Source organism: Vombatus ursinus, unplaced genomic scaffold, assembly GCF_900497805.2.
Source record: "Vombatus ursinus unplaced genomic scaffold, bare-nosed wombat genome assembly UNPS02014861.1, whole genome shotgun sequence".
NCBI classification, from domain to species: Eukaryota; Metazoa; Chordata; class Mammalia; order Diprotodontia; family Vombatidae; genus Vombatus; species Vombatus ursinus.
In genome coordinates, this window is record NW_020954639.1 from 14,609,548 (window position 1) to 14,631,609 (window position 22,062).

General features: G+C 37.2%; 1 protein-coding gene across 6 annotated transcripts in view; it reads left to right on the forward strand.

Moving 5' to 3' along the window:
- The window catches only part of ABI1 (abl interactor 1), a 100,007-nt gene that overhangs the window by 41,713 nt on the left and 36,232 nt on the right, over positions 1-22,062 (forward strand). For all 6 annotated transcript variants that reach the window (XM_027841605.1, XM_027841606.1, XM_027841603.1 and 3 more), the window contains exon 2: positions 3,257-3,424. In XM_027841605.1, coding sequence (XP_027697406.1) covers positions 3,257-3,424 — 168 coding nt within the window. The remainder of the gene's footprint in view (positions 1-3,256; positions 3,425-22,062) is intronic.

Consider the following 22,062-nt stretch of genomic DNA (forward strand, 5'->3'; position numbering starts at 1 on the left):
CCTAGAGACATTATGTCACTTGCCCAAGCTGACACAGGAAGTTTGCCTTGGAACTGAGATTCACATACCAGGCTTCCTCAAATCCAGTATAGTACCGTCTCGCCGGCACACCATTCACTGAGGTTTTCTTGCATCCATTCACACTTAATCTTTTTTTCACTATTGATACCCTAGTTCTTGCTGTGTCTTATTGGAACTATTTTAATAACTTTCTAACAACTTGCTTGTTGTTTGATTGGTCCTGCTCCAAGCTGTCTTCCATTGTATTGCCAAATTGGTTTTTGTCAAGCGCTGCCCTTATACACACACATACGCATATATATATTTAAGATATCTTATATCTTCCAACAACCTTCATTTCAGGATCTGCATGATTTGGCTGGGCTCTTATTTAGTTCCATTATTTGGCCTGTGTGCCCTGCTGCTATTTGAAATCTGCTTCCTTTGTGCCTTTTGAATGAGATATATTATCTTTGTTTTTACCTTCTAACTAAAATATGCTTTAAGCTCATTTGGGCAGTGAATATGCTCATTAGTTTGTGACACTAGCACAGAGGTGGCTGGTACAGTGAAATGCATGGTTTAGGTGCTCAGTGAATATGTTGAATTAAGTTATATGAGTAACCTGTGACTGGGTGTGGTTGTTTTGCATTTTTCTTTCTGTTTGCCTCCAAAAATATTGCTTGAATTATGACCGATGTTTGTACCTAACTTGAGTTTCTAGAGGTAGCCTTTTTTGATGGTGTTAGCTTTTGAAAGCTTGTTTGCAACCTGTTGTCGGAAAGTGCTCAAAATGTTTGAGGGCAGAGACCAGAACTCTAAAACTGAAACAAAGTATAGAAGCTTAGTTCTTTGGAGTATATTTGCTTCTTTGTTTCTCCCCTTCCTGCTTGGGAAATTTACAGGATTTTTTCAAGGCCATTAAGAGTAAGGGCCTGGGGGAAAAAAAAGGGTAAGGGCCTGCTGGGAGGATTTATGATGTCAATCAACAAGGATTTTATTAAGCACCTACTGTGTGCTAGCCACTTTGCTTTAATCACTGGAGATATAAAGAAAGGCAAAAAACATCTGCTCTCAATGGACTTACATTGTAAGGGGGTTAACAAATTCTAATAACCATGTACAAATAAGACATGTACAGAATGAACTGGAGATAATCAACAGAGCTTTGAGAGTCCCCATTATTAATGCTTCTTGTAGAAGGTGGATTTCATAGGGAGAGAATTCCGGGCATGGGGAATTCTAGGTGAGTAAAAATGTTTTGAGTCAGTAGATGAGTCTCTTGTGTGAGGAAAAGCAGGGTGGCCAGTGTCGCTTGATTGCAGAGTATGTGGGAATGTGAGTAAGGTGTAAGAAGAGTGGAAAGGTAGGAGAGTTATAGAAAAAAAGAGGCTTTCGTATTTGATCCTGGAACTAATAGGAGCCTCTTGAGTTTATTGAATTGGAATGAGGCTTGGGGAGAGATGACATGGTCAGACCTGTTACAAATTAGCTGTGTGACATTGGACTAGGAACTTAGCTAAACCATAAGTATCTCAGGGAAATTGATTTTTTTTTTCCTTTTATGAACACTGTCCACATTGTGGAGTTAACTCTAGGAGTGGGTTTATGAGACAGGGTAGAAATGTGTTTTCTGATCAGCATAGTAATTCTCTTAGACTTAAATTGATTTATTTCTGTTTTTGATCAAAATCCAGGTCTTCTGACTAAATTCAGTATTCTTTTTCTGATAACTCTTTAGTAACCTTTTTTCTTCCCCCCTATTTTTGTAACCCTGTTGCTAGCCCCTCAAATTCATATATATGTACTATTCCCCTCTCAAAGAGTAAAACTTTTGGTATAGTTGTTGAGTTTATTTCTTTTTAAATTTCAATACATTTAGCACCAAATACGATGAATGTTTCCACATACAAAATTTCTGTGTAACCAGATACATTTCTTATCCTTAGCCAATAACCCATTTATTGCAAGTAATATTAAAACAGCACAACCAAAGAATGTGGATGTCCTTTTTTCCTTTGATCTGTAGCCTATAGGGTTAGTCGTGGTATTACTAGATCAAAGAGTATGCATAATTCAGGGCCTTTTGGGGAATATTTTCAAATTGCTTTCAAGAGTGGGTGGTCCACTTCACAACTTCTCCAGCAGAATATTATTGTACCTGTTATCCTTAGGCCCCTTCAACAACTGCATTTTCCTTTCTTGTTATCTTTGCCAGTTTGTTGGGAGAGAGGTAGAACTTCAGAGATGTTTTTATTTTTATTTTTATTTTTCAATAATTTGGAGAATTTTTTCAAGTCTATTGTTCATTTGGATTTCTTTTTGTGAACTAAGAGTTCATATCTTTTGACTATGGAATGACTTTTACTAGTATGTATTTATCTTAGATATCACTTTTATTTGAAGAACTTTCTGTAAATGTTTTCCCCCAGTTAACTATTTCCCTTGCAATTTGAACTGCATTAATTTTGTTTGTGAACAAGCTTTGAAATTTTATATATATATTGAGCAGGCTTTTAAAGATAGCCAATGCAGTAGGAAATTTTAATTGTGGGGAAATGATTTTCCCTTCTTGATTGTTGCTGAGTACTGTGATTTCACTGTAAAGGGAAAGGAAATTTCCCTCTTGGGAATGTAAGACTAAAGACAGCTAATTTTGGAGGGGGAAGGAAGGGAGTTGTGAAACTTTCCTTGTGTTAGAGATGTATGTAGAACAGTGCTATCAAATTCAGACAGAAATGGATCACTAATTTGTACATGAGGATCCCTGTGGGACACATATTGACGTACTATTAAAGTGTAATGTTGTAAATGTTTTATTATAATTTTTATTTTTAAAAATATTTCCCAGTTACATTTTAATGTGGTTTAGGCTGCACTTGGGATTGTTGTGGGCAGCATGTTTTACACTTCTGATGCAGAATACCACTTCAGAAGATGGTTATTGTTACCAAAATTTAAGTTTTTTTTCTGATGTGCTTTGTGGGGCCACTAGTTACGGTTTTTTTCAACATAATTAATTAATTTTATTTTTTTAAATTTTTAGGCAGTTGGGGTTAAGTGACTTGCCCAGTGTCACACAGCTATTGTGTCAAGTATTTGATCTGAGGCCTGATTTGAACTCAGGTCCTCTTGACTTCAGGGCCAGTGCTCTATCCACTGCGCCACCTAGTGCCCACAACATAATTAAATGTGTAACTTGACTTTCCCATAGTATCTATTAAGTAACGTTTTTGTATGTTTGTTAATGTTTCAGGCTCCAGACAAAAGGAAAGCACTAGAAGAGACCAAAGCCTACACCACCCAGTCCTTAGCTAGTGTTGCTTATCAGATAAATGCATTGGCCAACAATGTGCTCCAACTACTGGACATCCAAGCCTCTCAGCTTAGGAGAATGGAGTCTTCCATCAACCATATCTCCCAGGTAATAACATAACAGAAGATTTAGGTTTGTATTTAATCAATTTATTACAAAGCTCAAAGGGTGAAGAACTTGGAAAATGAATTCCTAGTTCTGTTACTGACTGTATACTGTTGGAAAAATCATTCTGAGCTTTAGTTTTGTATTCTCTAAGCCTTTTATGAAGGGTTAGTGTGAATAGGCAATAATGCAATGTTAGAATGCATTAATTGAAGGATGAAATCTGGAGTAAGAAAGGCAGTAATCTCATACTCTGTGTTGGTTAAAACATATCTGGAGTAGCGTGTCACCTTTATAATTTTATATTGTTAATATTTACAAACTTTTATCCTAAAACCAAAAGTATCCATATTTGGTCCATGCTTTTGGTATTTCTGGACTTACTAAAATATTAATACAAATACACTGGAACCTTGCTATAGTAAAATTCATTAAATAGTAGATGCAACTCAGCAGATACTGGCTACCAGATCACCATGGTGCCTAACAATCATACATAAATAAATATTTTTTGATGAATACTTAGTACCTCTAAATTTTTTTCTTTTTTGAAATCAGTTTAACCTTTTGATCAATATCCATCATTTTGGAAGCATACCTCTCTCCATCTGCAGTTCAACCTTTTGTTGCAACAAAACCAAATATACACAGTTAAGCAAAAATACCAGAGTGTGTGTGTGTGTGTGTGTGTGTGTGTGTGTGTGTGTAAATACACTACCAGAGTAGTCCTCCTTACTTGCCTCCTACTCTGCTAAGACATGAAAGGTATGTAACATGAGAATATAGTTTGGGAGGGAAACCATTGGCTGTAGGGAGCATTTCTAGGAAAAGCTGCATGCAGAAGATGCTGGTTGAGTTGCATCTTATTGGAAGAAAGGGGCTTTAAGAGTGTATTCCAGACATGTTGGACAGTGTAAAGGCATGAGAGATGAATGAATGAAGCTTATTTTGAAGTGCTTATTATGTGCAAAGCACTTTGCCAAGTGTTGGGGATACCAGTAGGACAGTCTTTGCTCTCAGAGAGCTTGTACATTCTAATGTTAGCAGATAACATGTGGAAGGTTTTAGTTGCAAGTCAGATGGGGGAAAGGTAAATGGTAATGCCTCTTTAGTGTCTACCAGTATTCGGCTGATAAAATCATAGCTCTTTTTGATTTTGAACCATTTAACATTGCCAAGGACTCTGGGGTAAGAACTTTCTTTTCTGGGTCTTTAGTAGCTGTGACTGGCACCTAGTTGCTTCCCAGGTGATAGCTGAGGGCACTGAGCTAGAAGCATTGCTGTTCTTCAGGCTCTTAGGTTCTTGGGTTCAGGATCCTGGGCTGTCTATTATCAATGTCTGAGAGGGAAATGTTGGTCAAGGTGGTGGTGGTGGGGGTGGTAGTTTGACTTGCCTGGCCCATCCTGCCTCTTCTCTCTTTGTCAGAGTGCCTTGCTGCTTCAGCTAGACTCACTTGTCTGCCCTGCATATGGCAGTATCCTTGTGTGCAATGGAGTAATTGTTGTGTTTGAGGGAGAGTAAGAAGGGCCAGTTTGACTAGATCATATGCTAAGGGAGTGTGGAAAGATAGGTTGGGTCCAGGTTATGAAGGAGTTTAAAAGCTATATTTAAAGGATGTAAAGAGCCAATATTTTACCCTAAAGACAATATGAAGCTTCTGGAGTTAATTGAATAGGGGAATCATGTGATCAGATCTTAAGGAAAAGTAGTTTGATAGTCATGTAGTGAGAGAAGAGGCAGGATGCCAGTTAGTTTGCTGTTGAAACAATTTAGGGTGTGGTATTTCAAAAATTTGAGACACATAATTTCTAGGTAATTAGTCCTTTTATTAATAATTCTAGCACTTTAATAAAAGAAGTCAGTGGTTCTCTGGAATGCCAAAGAACCTCATGGCAGCAGGCTCAGGGCTTATACAGCCTTGGAAAAGTGTGTGGTCCAGAGAGTGGCAGTCAACTCTGATTGGTTAACAAGTAATGAGAGAGAATAAATATTACAAGGAAGGGTGGGACCTATTCTAATGAACGTTGATTATGTCATTTACTTCTAAATTACCCCCAGCCTTGGACAATCTAATAAAAAAAATTTATCCCCTTCCAAACCAGTAGAGCCCAATGGGCTTCCCCACTTTAGATTACATTCCTTGTAAGTTTGAGTGGGGTCTGACCATGATTGAGGAGAGTTAATTCAGTGTCATTATCAGTAATGTCCTTCAAGAGACTGAACTTTGAAATGAGGACTATAGAAAAAAGGGAAACTCCGGATATCCCCAAATCATTGGTTATTAATAATCATTTCTCTCAGGTGTGGTGTGAATAAAGCCCTAACCATAGGGGGTCAAACTCACAGTCAGCAAAACTCTTGAGTGTCTCCTGAATCAGATTAAAATGTAATTGGGAATATTTGACAAAATTAATAAAAATACAATAGAACATAGATAATGTTAATAATGTGGTTTTCTAAGTGAATATGCAGCCTGCAGAGATCCTCAACACCCTTGACTAAAGTAAGGGAGTATGATGTGGGAACTGAAGCTCAGAGAAGAGACAGGGCCTGAATATATAGATCTATGGGTCTTTTGAATAGTGATAATTAAACCTGTGGAAAATGATATGATTAACAAGCTAGAGTGAAAAGCAATGAGCCTGGGAAAGAACCTTTGGAGAGGCTCACCATTAAAGGTTATGTTATGAGTGATGAGGAACAGTCAGATGGGAAGAAGACAGACCAGGCCTGAGGAAAGATTTCTGTTGTGTGGGTGTCTGCTGGGCTGTTGAGGAGGTGGAGCAGCCTGGGAGCAATTGAGCTGGTGATTGTTGCTGAAGCTCCTCAAGAAATGGCAATCTCAGCCAGAGACTTAGCAATGGGAATAGACAATTCGGGACAAATGCTTGTTGACTGGCTGTCCTGATTGTGAGAATTGAATTTAGCAGTATGTGTGTAGGAGTGGATGAGGCAGATGGTGAAAGTAAACTTATGGTGAGGGGCAGTAATACAGAGGCAGCAAAGGATTCAGGATCGAGGAGAGCTGAAATGGCTAACTATGGCTTAAGATGAGAGATGGAGGAGAGTTAAGTCAGAGCTTGGTTTTTCAAAGTATTTTTTAAAAAATTATGCAGTCCTTTTTTTAAAATAATGTTTTCTTCACAATCATTTTTTGGTATATTCTCCTATCCCTGAACTCTCTCTTTTAAAAAAGAAAAATCAACCAACAAAATCCATGTAGTGCAACGAAAGGACCACTGACTCTGGAATTGGAGCATCTGGCCCTGGTTTCCTCATTATAAAATGAAGGGATTGGTCTAGATCCTTTCTAACTCTTGATTTGTGATCCTGAACCAACCAAGTCCAACAGTATTCACTCTATTCCAAATCTGGGGCCCCTGCCTACCTTCTGAGAGAATGATGTTATATCCTGTGCTTTGGGATTATGGTTTATTTTATATGATGTTACTGTGAAAAGCAAGCCACTTATTAGCTATTAAACTGCATTAAACTACATTTTGCTTTCATTAAAACAGGTTAATTTTTTTTTCCAAAATGGGAGATGGAGGAATTTGACATTTTCTGAAGTCTCGAGATAAATGGCCTGGCTGAATTTTTACATATTTTGAGTCCTTGACCACAAATAGTTCATACGTATTTTCATGACATTGTTAGACTTATAAAGGAATCATATTAAGACCAATTAAAACATTTATAGGTTGCTAATATTGTTTAAGTAAATTATGCTTAAAACTCTTATTTGAGCTGGAGGTTAATTTTTTTGATACATTAGAATCAGAAAAACATTAACAGAGATTACCTGGGCAGACAGTCTAAAGCTTATTCATATTCAGAGAGTCTAATTTAACTCATCTGAAAAATGTGCAGCTACTCATAGTAACCATATAAAGTCTTGAAATTCCATTGGAGATTTATCTCCAAGGATCTGTATTAACTCTTCTAAAGTTCCTTGTTATATTTGATTTCCTATTTATTAATTGATGATTCCCAAGTAATTTCACAAAGGCTTCAGATTTACTTGGTTGTAGATTTCAGCTCTTTTGTGGGTAATTCGTTCAAAACTTTTTCTTTTGCACCCACAAATCTGTATCATTTTAGTCCTAAAATTTCAGTAGACATGTTTTGTTAGTCTATAGAAACTTTAAAAAAAGCTTTTTACAACTTTTAAAATTTTTTAAAAAATTTAACGAACACATGAAAAGTAATTCTACACATAAGTACAACAGGAAAAGAATTTTATATGAAACTATTGATTAATTTACAGCTTGCTTTTTTAAAAAAGATAAACTAAACATGTTACTTTCAAAGCTGTTTTGCTTTTCTGTTTTCTTCAGAATTTTCTTTTGTGCATATTAAAAATGCTTTAAAAATCCTCTTTGGGGGTGGGGAGTAAACACTGAAAATAGCTCTCTTTCACCTCCTCAAATACTACCCTCCCCACAAAAAAAAGAAAAACATAACCCTTTTAGCAAATGAGTATTGTGAAACAAAATAATCTATACATTTGCCATGTCTAAAAATGTATGTCTTATTCTGTTCCCTGAGCTGGACCAGGCATCTCTCATTTGTCCCAAAGGACTTCCTACTGCTGCCTTTCCATGTTTAAATCCCTCAGAACAGAGCCATTCTACCCCAGGACCTTTACTTTTATTATTCAACTCCTTCAGTACTCTACAAAGGCATTGATGTCTGAGGACTCATTTGTTTCTTCTCCCCCAGTGGAATGTTAGTCCTACTTCATCATCCAGCTCTTTCCAGTTGCTTGAGTAAATTTACCTTTGTAGTCTTCTGGAAGAGCTCTGTAGCATTCTGGAGTTTCATATAATCAGTGCTCTGCCATCTGCAAGGGCGTCTGTAGTCCTCAGCATCCACAGGCAATTCCTCTCCGACCTCAGGTCTGTCCTGGGTCATCTCCTCAGGAGCTCCACCATTTGTCAAGCAGGCACCTCCCTGCTGTGTACCTCACCTGATGCTATGATTGGAGGACTCTCGGACAGGCTGTTAAGTCTTCGGTAGAACTGTGAATGGTTTTGAAGTAATGATTTAGAGACACTTTATTTGGTCTTGGAGATACTATTTTGTTCTACTGGATCAAGTGCTTTTTTTTTTTTTTTTTGGCAATTAACAAACACATTGGGTTGTTATTGTCCATGTCTTTTAAGTTAATTGTGAAGACGTCTTTTCATTTTTGAATATTTGTGAAATTCTCCTTGTACCTTGCTAATACCCTTATCAAGAATGCCTTTGATGACCAAAGGATGAGATCAAAATCAAATACTGTGTATATGTATGTAAATATATGTGTATATGACTGTCAAGAAAGAAGAAACAAAACTTTGTGTTAGTCAGATGGACACAATGATCTTACAAAACCACAGTTACTTCAAGAGAGAGAGCTTTTATTGTCTAGTCCTATTCTCTCCAGGTTCATGGCCAGTAGTCAGGAATTAATGCAGATGAAGATATTTTCCATCTCATCCCTCAAGAGGGTCTTTCACATGGCAGTCATGCAGCCTGGAGCTTAACCCACAGGGAGGACTTCCCAGAACTCCCATTCCCTCCTAGGGTATTACCTATTACTGGTTTAATGGTTGCAAAAGGCCAGTTACCTGTGCTTTGGCACTTTGTCAGGGGCCATTGGCAAAATCTCATTCCTCAAGGTTCTGGGGCTTGGACCAGATAGACGCCTCGGTTTCTGGCCTAATCTCAACCTGTTTCTTGTGAGTAACACCTAAGAAAACTGAATGCCATTTAAAAAAAAAGATTTATTTATTGTTAGTTTTTAGCATTCACTTTTATAAGATTTTGAGTTCTAAATTTTCCCCCTTCCTTCCCATCTTCCCTCCCCAAAATGGTAGGCAATCTGATACAGGCTATATATGTATAATCATATTAAACATATTTCCACATTAGTCATGTTGTGAAAGAAGAGTCAGAACAAAAGGGAAAAATCAGAGAAAGAAAAAACAAACAAAAAAGAAGAGAAAATAGAATGCTTTGATCTGCATTCAGACTCCATAGTTCTTTCTGTGGATGTGGATAGTATTTTCCATCATTAGCCTTTTGGAATTATCTTTTATCATTGCATTGCTGAGAAGAGCTATTAAAGTTGTTTATCACACAATGTGGCTGTTAGCGTATACAATGTTCTGGTTCTGTTCACTTCACTCAGCATGTAAGTTCATGTAAGACCAGGTTTTTCTGAAATCCACCTACTCAGCACTTCCTATGGAACAGTAGTATTCCATTACATTCATATACCATAACTTGTTCAGCCATTCCCCAATTGATGGGTGTCCCCTCAATTTCCAATTCTTGGCCACCACAGAGAGAGCTGCTATCAATATTTTTGTACATGTGGGTCCTTTCCCCGTTTTTAGGATCTCTTTGGGATACAGACCTAGAAGTGGTATTGCTGGATCCAAGGGTAGGCACAGTTTTAAAACCCCTTGGTCATAGTTCTAAATTGCTCTCCAGGATGGTTGGATCAGTTCACAACTCCCAACAATGCGTTAGTGTTCCGATTTTCCCGTGAGTGCCATTTTGAATGTACTAGCTCTGCTTAATAACAGAAGCTGCCTTTAGGGCTCTCTTGTTTGTTCAGAGGTTCACCTTGCATTATATTGCCTCTCCTCCTCTCCACTGAACTAAACCAGGTTGGAGCCATTACAGGAATGGCAGAGGCAGGAGAGAAGTCCATTGTTGGTCTTTATATAGGGGACATGTTGGCATGTTGTGCTGAATGCTGGACCAACTAAATTCCTACTCAGTTGGACTCCTGTGATAGAGTACTCACCGAACCCATGTTATGTTCAAATCTGGTCTCAGACATTTACTAGCTATGTGATGCTGGACAAATCACTTAACCTCTGTCTGCCTTTTCCTCATTTATAAATCAGATAATAATAGCACCTACTCTGTAGAGTTGTTGTGAGGAAAAAATGAGAGACTATGTGTAGCTATAGAAATGCTAGCTATTTAAATTGGCCCACTTACCGTATCTCAGGGCAACAGATTTACCCCTGTTAATTAATTAACAGCTGCATCATCAGACACTTGATTACTTAGGTTAAATGTCTGGTCTCCCAGAAGCTATATCTGTGATGAGTTACTTAACTGTGCCTGGTAGTCCTGACCCACCCAGGTTGGTACCTTGTCATTTTATGTTATGGAGTTAAATGAAACACTTGTAGGTCTCAATTCTAGAACCCAATGATAAGTCCAGATCATGAGGTCATCCTCTGGAGGGCCAAATGATCTAATCTTCGTTCTTTTCCCCCCTCATCACACTCAGCTCTGCTTCGTCTCCAGGACTTAACTAGAACTGCTTTCCTTTGCTTCCTCCCAGATTCGAAGCTAGCTGAATAACAGACCCTAAAAGCCACAAATTAGTTAAATTGATTTGATTAAGTGGAGAGGTTCTCTCCCGATAAAGATAGTGTAGGCTATAGTATTTTGTTAGTTATTTTAAGGGAGGGGTGATGAATTGATTGCCTTAATCACCCATATACTCAAATCAAATTTTTTTGGCAACACTATAGTTTCTCTAAATTACAAATAAAACAAACCTTTATAACAAATAAGCGTAGTTAAGCAAAACAGATTCAGACATTAGCCATATCCAAAAATGTATGTCTCATTGTGCACCATGAGTCTATTACCTGTTAAGAGTTGGGTAGCATCATTTGTCACCAGCATCACTAGAATAGTGGTGTCAAATTCAAATAGAAATAGATGCTTTCAGGTAACATACTGACATAGAAAACCAAAAATAAACATTACCCATGTTGTATTGTATTTTTATTTATTTTGTTAAACATTTCCCAATTTTTAATCTGGTTCTGGCCAAACTTGGGAGTTTTGAGGTAGTGAATTTGACACCTCTGCTCTAGAGTCATAGTTGGTCACTGCATTGGTTAGAATTTCTAAATATTTTCAGAGTGGTTTTCCTTTATTGCAGTTATTGTAAAAACTGTTCTCCTACTTCTGTTCACTCCATTTTGTATCAGGAAAGACAGGTCTTTTAATATTTATTTGACTATCTCAATTCACATTTATTTCAACATTGTAATATTCCATTATAAACACATACCATATATTCTGGGCCAGATTTGACCTGATCTTATGATTTGGGTTTTAGTTTAGAATAAAATGAGACACCAAAGTTTAATTGAAAATAACATGGAAAGGATATTCAGCAAAGATACAGTATTTATTGATTCATTTGGGCACAGTTTGTGTTTTATGAATTTACTAATTCTTGTCAGAAGCCTAAGATTCCCTGACTACTTCCATACTGAACTTTTTTATGTAGCTGAGGAGTAAACTCCAGGTTGAATATTAGTCACCTGGAACAATTGTCTCCAGATAGGTTTCAGTGCTTTTAAGGGGTTGGTATGGTATGGAGGAAGGAGAGATTGACTCTCTCAGCCTATGTTTCAGGGACTGTTGTGGATGTTTGTCCTGTCACACCGTAATTTGTTCAGCCATTCCCCAAATGATTGATAATTCACTTTTTCCTAGATTTTTGCAAAAGCAAAAACACACAATTTAAATATTTTTGTACACATGGGTCTTTTCCCTCTGTCATTGATGTCTTTGAGGTATATGTCTACCAGCTATCACTGTACAGTTTAGTGACATGGAATGTAGTTCCAGATTGATTTCCCCAAAGGTTGGAACAATTCAAAGTTCTGCCAGTTATTATTTTACTTTACTTTTTTTGGAGGGGGTGGGAGGGGATCTCTGTCAGTATTCTAGGTTAATTTGTAATTTCTTATGGTGAAAGACTGATGTAGTGGATAGAAAGCCAGACTTAAAATAGAAGACGTATCAACTATATATCAACCTATATCAGTCACTATCTCTGACACCCATTATGTTATATGGTTCAGCATCACAAATTGATATGATTTTGTCAATAGAAATGATATTTAAGAAAAGGCATTTCCATTTGCTTTGCTACTTCACCTTAAGGACCATGGAGCTTTTCTGTGACTTGCAACTGAAACCTTAGGTTAAGTCACATCTCCCAGTTAGAATGTAAATTGCTTGAGAGCAGTGACTGTCTTAATTTTCCATTTGTATCTTTAGAGCTTAAGCATTTTGCACATAGTGAGTGCTTAATAAATTCCCATTCGTTCACTCATTTATTCTAGCTGTGTGACCCTGAGTCATTTAACTTCTCTATGATCTAGGGGTGATTCTCTTAAGTTACAGAAAAGATGCTGATTTGTATTGTCATAAAGAGAGTTTCCTTATGTGGGAATTACCTATACCATTGAAATAACAGGTCTTATCTCTTTCATATGGTTGTTGATGGCTTTTGTTTCTTCTTTTGAGTATTGCCTTTCCATATCCTTTGAAATGACTCATTCTTAAATATTTTTATAAACTCCCTGTTTTTCTTGGAAATTAAATCTTTATAGGAGAAATTTGCTACACAATTTTGTGAAAATAACTTCCTTGCCTTCTATAATTTGTTTATCATAGGACCTTGAATAGGTAGGTTATGTATCTGTTTGAAACTTACTGTGGTATATGGGGTGAGATTTTGATCTGAACCTGATTTCTGTCGGATCACTTTCTAATTTTCCCATCAATTTTTGTCAGATAATGAGCAATTGGTGTCCTTGGGTTTAAAGAATGCCATTCTAAGATGTTTGCTTCTGTGTCTTGCTTACCTGATCTGTACCATCGATTAGCATTTCTGCTTTTTTAACCAGTACCACATAGCTTTGTGTTTTGTGGAATAGTTTGAGATCTGATATTGCTACACTTTTCTTTCTTTTCCACTTTTTTTTTTACCATTCTTTCTGTGAGATTCTAGAACTTTTGTTGCTCTAGAACTTTGTTGTCATTTTCTATAGTTCTGTAAAATAACCCTCTGATAATTTTGGTTAGTATGTGGCTGAATCGATAAATTAAATCAGGTATTGTAAGTTTCATTTAAAAAAAGAAAAACATTAGCACAACCTAACCACAAACAGTATCTCTCCAGTTATGTAGGTCTGTTTCTCTAAGGAATATTTTAATGTGTATTCATAATAATTCCTGTATATGGCTTAGGACAGTGGTGGTCTCCCAGTTATTTTATGCATTGTGTAGTAATTTTCGGTAGAATTTCTTGTTCTTGCTTTTTCTTCTGGGTTTTATAGGTAATATGCAAGGATGCTGATGATTTTTGTGGGTTTATTTTATCTTACCACTTTGTTGAAGTTATTGTTTCATTTAATCTTTAGTCGGATCTCAATTCTCTAAGTAAATTCAAGGTTCTTTTTTCAAGTTTAACTGAAACACTTGTTGAGAATACATTTTTAATATCTCTGTAAATACTGGTTGATTTTAAACACTGAATCTACCTAGTTATGTACTTGTTAGTTAATTCTAATAACAAGAATCAGAACACAGTGCTCAAAGTATTGTACTATAGTTTCTCAGAACATAAAACATTTTGTAACTTTATGGTTGTTTTGACCAATACTGGAAAATTATGCCAAGTACAAGAATTGAAATGAAAATGAATTTCACGTGTTTTTCTGTAGTATTATGTGTTATGTATTACAGTATTTATTAAAAATAAATATTTTTAATTTCCAGAAACATTCTTGTTTACTGTGGATTTTGGTTAGTCCAGGTTTCAATATATTGTATCCAGTGCCTCAAGTTATAGCCAATCAGGACAATTTTATTGTGTTGTGTGGACTGTATAGTTTCTTCCTCTGAGTCTTTGTGAGCTATTGTAGATTAAATGCCAAATTTGGAGTCAAGAAGACCTAAGTGCATTTCTAGCTTTCTAGCTTGGTGGTTGTTGGCAAGTCAGTTAATTTATTCTTAGCCCCAGTTTACTCATCTGAAAAATGAGAATAATATCTGAAACATCACAAGATTGTTAGGATCAAATCAGATGGCAGTTATTTTTATTTGTAAGAATAGTAGTCCTTCGCTTGTGTTAATGATGCATAACATATCAACGAATGAATGAAAAAGAATTTATTTAGCACTTAACTATATGCAAAGCACTGGAGATGCAAATAGAAGAGAAAATGTTCTTGAAAGGTGGTTTTTCTGGCTATTGTCTAGCATTAACTTCCAAAAGTACAGTTGAAGTTAAAGGCACAGCTAAATAAGGGTGGGAGGGAGTCAGTCACAATGTGCCCTGTAGAGATCTGTTTATATTTGAGTTTGACGTCCCTGGGGCAGTGAATGGAGAGGGTTGACCCTCCCTTCCCCCCACTTGAAGAGTCTTTTCTCTGAGGTGCACATTCAGCTACACATCTGTGCCGAATTTCTGATGGGTATCAGAGAGAGGGAGGGAGTGTGAAAGTGTGAAGAAAAGGGAACCTGGGGGGTACCAGAAGTTTTTTATCAACTTCACTTTTGCCTAGTGTTCATACCCATAACTTTACTGATATTTGTGCAGAGGCAAATAGAAGCTGTGGTTTTAAGTATTGTTTTGCTTTCATCATGTGTCCATGCCTTAGTACCATTTAATAGGGGCTTTGAAAAATTGAACACAAGAAGTTTGTAGCTGCTGCACTATCCAAGCACAAATATGAGTGGAGAAACGGAAATAGTTCCATGATGCTTTCCTCCTTCCCTCTCCCATGGTCATAACACACTCAGGTACTAGTTGGACTAGGTGACTTTTCCTGGAGGACCTTCTCCAACTCCAAGATTCCAAGACAAATTAGTAATTAAATATGTATTATGCATAGTGTGCTCTCCATCATGTTCTGATGAAAAAAATCACTATTTCTTATACCTTTCAGGCCTGAGTATTCTAAGTTGTATTGCAGGACTTTTTATTACAATTTAAAATGCTGATCTGATGTACAAATCAACTCATTCATACCTGACAGGATTTTTTTTTTTTACAAGAAATTTAATTGGAGAATTTATTCTTATAGAAACTTTCAGCCAAAAAAAATAGAGAAAAAGATTGACTGTGTTTGTAAATTTTTTTTTTCTGTCTCACTGATCCTGGAAGCTCTCCTAAACCATTAGGGTTTATAAGGCTACATTTTACAATTGCAATATTTATTTTAATGCTAGTCTTGCTGGCAGAAAGACAAATTTGCTTTCAGTGTGATTTAGCATTAGCTGTGTACTAATTTTAAAAAAATTCATGAAAGTTCAGTAGAAATCACTGTTCTGTTCTGAAACTATTTTTAAGCCTTTAAAAAAAAATGCTAGTTTCCCTTCTAGCCACCTGCAGCGTTCTGTGGAAATGCATGTGTTCATTTTCTCTACAGTGGTTTTGTTTTTCAGTTTGGCATGGAAACAGCATCTGAGTGGCTTTGTTCTTCTTTCAAAGAGCTATACTGTAGTTTATGCTTTATTAATCAGTGCAAACTGTAAAGCCTTGGCTTTGCTTCGAGTTAATTTTAAAACATTTTTCTAGGATTGTATTTAACAGATTGTGTAGAAGAAGGGACAAGGGTAGTATGTATAATTTAAATCTCCTGGTGATCCATGACCCTTCTTTAAATCACTAAAATGTTTTTCCACAGTTCCTAAAAAGTCACATCATCGTCCAGTATAAATTTCATCTTTCTTCTGTTTTCTCCCTCTGCTCTTGGGAGAAGTAGGGATACCCAGTTAAGTTAGCAGAAAAAGCACTGCAGATGTCCTGCATAATTAGGTTTCATAGAATCAAGATTGTGTGTTTATGTATTAATGGAATACTAACAAGAATAAGCACAATTATAAGTGTATTTTGAAACCTTGAACTATATTTAAATTTATCCTTTGACTTTTTCTTTTATAATTGGTGAGGACAGATTAGAAGCCTTCCTGTGTGAATAACGTCTTCATACCTAGTGCTAGAGTTACATCTCTGTAAAGGCTGGAATTTGAAAAGGTCAAAGCAATCAGAATATTAGGGCCCTAGGGGTTTCATTTGAATATGCATTTATTGGATCACAACATGTCAAATGCATTTTTGGCAGTGAAATATTCCTATAAACTTTTCTTTTGGAAGTTATTCATGGTTTTAAGTTTATAATAGTGGGTTTAGGTTGTAGAGAAACCCAAATTTGTGTGTTCTCTGATACTTTAATTTCTTTTGGGTTGTTTGGGCTTCTAAAATGTACACACCTGGTTTGGACTTCAGGTGGTTTTTTGCTTGTGGGTTTTTTTTTTTTTTAAGGTTTTAGGGCAGAATAGGGAGAGCGTATAGTGTATCTCAGTCCTGGATCTCTGGTAGCTGGCACAAGGTGTTTAGTTTGCGAAAGGGTAACAAGATCATCAGGACTGATCAGACTTTTTGCCAGAAAGGGGAAACAGATAATAAGGATATATGCATCTGGGGCTAACTCCTGTTGATTCCTTTAAAGATGAGTGGTGAAATAGCTTTACAGGGGAATGTTCCATCCATAGAAAACATTTTAAATGCTTGATAGGTGGAACAAGAAGCAGTGTTATAAGAGATTTTATTTCAGCTGTTTTTTTCATAAGCAGCTGTTGTATATGTTAGTCCCTGAGAGAGATGCGAAATTTTTAGATAGAGCCCCTTCCCATCTTGAGCTAAGCATCTAGAATGTTTGCATCCCAAACTTTTAAAAAGATGGAGTATAGTTAATTTATATAAACTTTTGAGCTTTTAAGTTTTGTTAGTATAATTGATTCTTGCTGTAATGATTCATTTTCTAACCATTTACTTTATTCTACTCTTTTAAAAATATGGATTGCCTACCCTTTTTGCCTTTTCTGGATTTTTCTCTCCTTGTTCTGAGGACAAATAGTTAATGTCTAGGTGTTGCTATCACATTAACACTTTTCTTTTAAGATCACCTGGAGTGTTAATGTGTTTTCCAACTTCCAAATGCTGCCAGTCTACTTAACAACCTAATATCTTAAAGGAGTCAGAGAGTTTTGCAGCAAAATGAGATTAAACACAATTAATGCCACAAATGTAAATTAGACAGATCTAAACCCATTTCTTTATGCTGTGGTATTGTGGCAAAGAACTGGTTTGGTGTTGGAGGATCTGAGTTTGAATGCTGTTGGGGGGAATGAGCATGGTAAACTCTCAGACTCACTTTTCCTAACTGTAAATTGAGTGCCTTGGAGTAGATGACGCTTCTAGTTCTAAATCCAATGAGTTAATAAAATGTCCAGAAGTGTAATAAAATAATTTGTAAATAGTGGTCACATTCACTGGAAAGGTATGCATCTTGGTACAAGGGAAAGAGTGCCGACTCTGGAGTCAGATGATCTGGGTTCGGATCCTCCCTCTGATGGTTACTAATGTTTGGACTTGGACAAGTCACTGAACTCTCACTCCCCCCCCCCCCCCCCCCCCCCCCCCCCCAGTTCACTAAACTGTAAAACTTGGGGATTGGTTTAGATGACTTCTGAGGTCCTTTCCAGTTCTCCATGTACATTTATTAACCTATGAGGAAAAGTCAGATTGATTTAAAATCTCCAACTGTATGGTAACTTTGGTATCTTTCAGGATGAATGCCAGTCATTCAGTTAATAACATTTATTAAGACCCTGTTCCATGGGCCCAGGCACTGTTGGAAGAGCTGGTAATACAAAAAGAGGCAACAGACAGTCCTTGCCCTCAAGGAGCACACAATCCAATGGGGGAGACAGTATACAAGCAGATATATACAAACAAGCTATGTACAGGATAAATAGGAAATAATTAACGGGGGAAGGCACTGGTATTCAAAACTTTTTTTTTTTAAGGGAATTGGTGTTAAGTGACTTGCCCAGGGTCACACAGCTAGGTAAGTGTCAAGTGTTTGGTCTGAGGCCGGATTTGAACTCAGATCCTCCTGACTGCAGGGCCGGTGCTCTATCCACTGCGAATTCAGAACATTTTAAAAAATTTAATTTACCCCCCAATTGCATGTAAAAACAGTCTTTATCATTTGTTTTTAAATTTTGAGTTCCAAATTCTCCCACCCCCTGCCTTGAGAAGGCAAGCAATTTGATATAAGTTATACGTGTGCAAGTCATGCAAAGCATATTTCCATATCAGTCATGTTGTGAAAGAAAACACAGAGAAAAACAACAACAACAAAAAAAAACCCCAAGAATAAATAAAGAAGTAAAGTAAAGAAAAACTATACTTCGATCTGGATTCAAACTCCGTCAGTTCTTTCTCTGGAGATGGGTAGCATTTTTTTTATCAAATAGTCTTGGATCATTGTATTACAGAGAAAATAGCTGAGTCATTCACAGTTGATCACCATTACAGTATTGCTGTTACTGTTTACAGTATTCTCCTGGTTCTGCTCATTTCACTTTGTATCAGTTTGTGTTAAGTCTTTGCAGGTTTTTCTGAGAGCCTCCTGCTCATCATTTCTTATAGCACAATAGTATTCCATCATAATTATTTAAACAACTTGTTCAGCCATTCTGCAATTGATGGGCATCTCTCAATTTCCAGTTCTTTGTCACCACTAAAAGAACTGCTATAAATGGCATATGAATAGTTCATATAGGTCTTTTTTTTTTTTATCTCTGTGGAATGCAGACCTAGTAAGTGATATTGCTGGGTCAAAGGGTATGCATGGCTCTGTAGCCCTTTGGGCAAAGTTCCAAATGTTCTGCTGAATCGTTGAATTAGTATACAAGGAAGGCATTAGTATTAACAGGGGCTGGGAAAGGCTTTCTGTAGAAGGTGGGATTTTAGTTGGGACTTAAAGGAAGCCAGGGAGGTCAGTAGTTGGAATGAAGGAGGTAGAGTATTGCAGGCCTGGAGGTCAGCCATAGAAAATGCCTGGAGCCAAGAGATGGAGTATCTTGTTTGTGAAATAGCTAGGAAGAGCCAACTCATCACTGGGTTGAAGAGTATGTGTTGGAGAATAATGTAAGAAGACTGGAAAGGTAATGAGGGTAAGACAACTTAGAAGGTCAGTGGGAAAAATCTGTGACTGCAGTGGGCTGCCTCCTGAGCTTCTGGCCCACAGACTGAGGGGGAATCGAGTGACTGATCAGAGAGGGATTTCAGGGATCTCTTTGCCAGTGCTGAGGCAGGAATCTCTTGCTTTGCCTGTGCTTGGATCTGGGTCACAGTTCTGAGGGGGGGTCCTGGGGCGAGGAGGAGCACTGGTATGGTGGAGCTTGTTGTGGTGGTGGAGAGGAAACACCTTGTGCCTTACCGTACCACCTTGAAGAACTGAAAATTTACAGGTCCCTAGATGTGTCTCTGAAAACAGCTGTACAAACCCCTCAAAGCTTGGGACAGTACATTCTCCACATTGGAAGCAGACTTTTACCTTAACAAAGAGTTTAAAACTCAAGTGATTGGCCGGGATCAAGAGTAAGCAGCACAAAAAAAGTCAGAATATATTATCTTACTTTGGTGACAAAGAAGATGAAAACATCCAACTAGAAGAAGACAACGAAAGCAAAGCTCTTATATCCAAAGCCTCCAAAAAAATATGAATCAGTCCCAGGCCTTGGAAGAGCTCCAAAGGGATTTTGAGAAGCAAGTAAGAGAAGTAGAGGAAAAACTGGGAAGAGAAATGAGAGTGATGCAAGAAAATCATGAAAAACAAGTCAACAGCTTGCTAAAGGAGACCCCCAAAAATACTGAAGAAAATAACACCTTAAAAAATAGCCTAACCCAAATGGCAAAAGAGGTCCAAAAAGCCAATGAGTAGAAGAATGCCCTAAAAAGTAAAACTGGCCAAATGGGAAAGGAAGTCCAAAAGATTACTGAAGAAAATACTTCCTTAAAAATTAGAATAGAGCATTTGGAAGCTAGTGACTTTATGAGAAATCAAGATACTGTAAAACAAATCCAGAAAAATGAAAAATTGGAAAACAGTGTGAAATATCTCACTGGAAAAATAAGTGACCTGGAAAATAGATCCAGGAAAGAGAATTTAAAAATTATCAGACTATCTGAAAGCCATGATCAAGAAAAGAGCCTAGACATCATCTTTCAAGAAATTATCAAGGAAAACTGCCCTGATATTTTAGAACCAGAGAGCAAAATAGAAATTGAAAGAATCCACCAATCTCCTCTTGAAAGAGATCCCCAAAGGAAAACTCCTAGGAATATTGTAGCCAAATTCCAGAGTTCCCAGGTCAAGGAGAAAATATTGCAAGTAGCCAGAAAGAAACAATTCAAGTATTGTAGAAACACAATCAGGATAACACAAGATTTAGCAGCTTCTACATTAAAGGACCGCAGGGCATGGAATGTAATATTCCGGAGGGCAAAGGAGATAGGATTACAACCAAGAATCACCTACCCAGCAAAACTGAGTATAATCCTTCAGGGGAAAAACTGGACATTCAGTGAAATAGAGGACTTTCAAGTGTTCTTGATGAAAAGACCAGAGCTGAATAGAAACATTGACTTTCCAATACAAGACTCAAGTGGAACATGAAGAGGTAAACAGAAAAGAGAAATCATAAGAGACTTATTAAGGTTGTACTGTTTACATACCTGCATGGAAAAATGATATTTGTAACTCATGAGACCTTTGTCAATATTAGAGTAGTTGTTGAAGGGAAAAAAATTGTATGTATGTATATATAATATAGATAGATAGGTAGATAGAAGGCACAGGGTGAGTTGAAGATGAAGGGGTCATATCTGGAGAATAAAATTAAGGGGTGAGAGAGGATTATACTAGGAGAAGGAAAAAGGGAGAGGTAGAACGGGGTAAATTATCTCACAAAAAAACAAAAGAAAAGGCTCTTACAGTGGAGGGGAAACGGGGGAAGGTGAGGGAATGAGTGAATTTTATTCTCATAGGATTTGACTTAAGGAGGGAATAACATACACACTCAATTGGGTATGGAAATCTGTCATAGCCTACAGGAGAATAAGCGGGGGAAGGGGACAAGAGAGTAGGGGGATGATAGAGAGGAGGGAATTGGGAAAGGGGGTAATCAGAAGCAAATACTTCTGAGGAGGGACAGGGTCAAAAGAAAGAATAGAATAAATGGGGGAGGGCAGAATAGGATTAAGGGAAATAAGAGTTAGTTTTGCACAGCATGTCTACTATGGAAGTGTTTTGTATAACTGCACATGTATAACCTATATGGAGTTGCTTGCCTTATCAATGAGGGTGGGTGGCGAGGGAGGAAGGGAGAAAATTTGGAACCCAAATATTTAAAAAATGTTTAAAAATGTTTTAAATTTAAAAATGTTTAAAAAAAATGTTTTCACATGCAACTGGGAAATAAGAAATTCAGGAAATGGGGTACAGAAATCTATCCTGCCCTACAGGAAAATAGAAAGGGAAGTGGATAAGAGAAGGGGGGGAGAGATAGAAGGGAAGGCAGACTAGGGGAAGGGGTATTCAGAATGCATGCCATCTTGGGGTGGCGGAGGGGCGAGATGAGGTGAAAATTTGGAACTCAAAATCTTATGGAAGTAAATGATGAAAACTAAAAATAAATAAATTTATTAATAATAAAAAAAAGAAAAAAAATTCCATATCTAGTGGAACCAGTCAGATGTACCTGAAGCTAGGAAATTCTAAGGGGGAAAAATACAGAGGAAGAGCATTCCAGGTATGGCAGGATGGCCAGTGAAAAGTCCACACTCAGGTGATGGAGTGTTAGTGTGCAAGGAACAATAAGAAGGCCAGTTTCATGGTATTGTAATGTATATATATGGGAGAACTGGAAGAAGATTTAAAAAGGGAGGAAGAGGCCA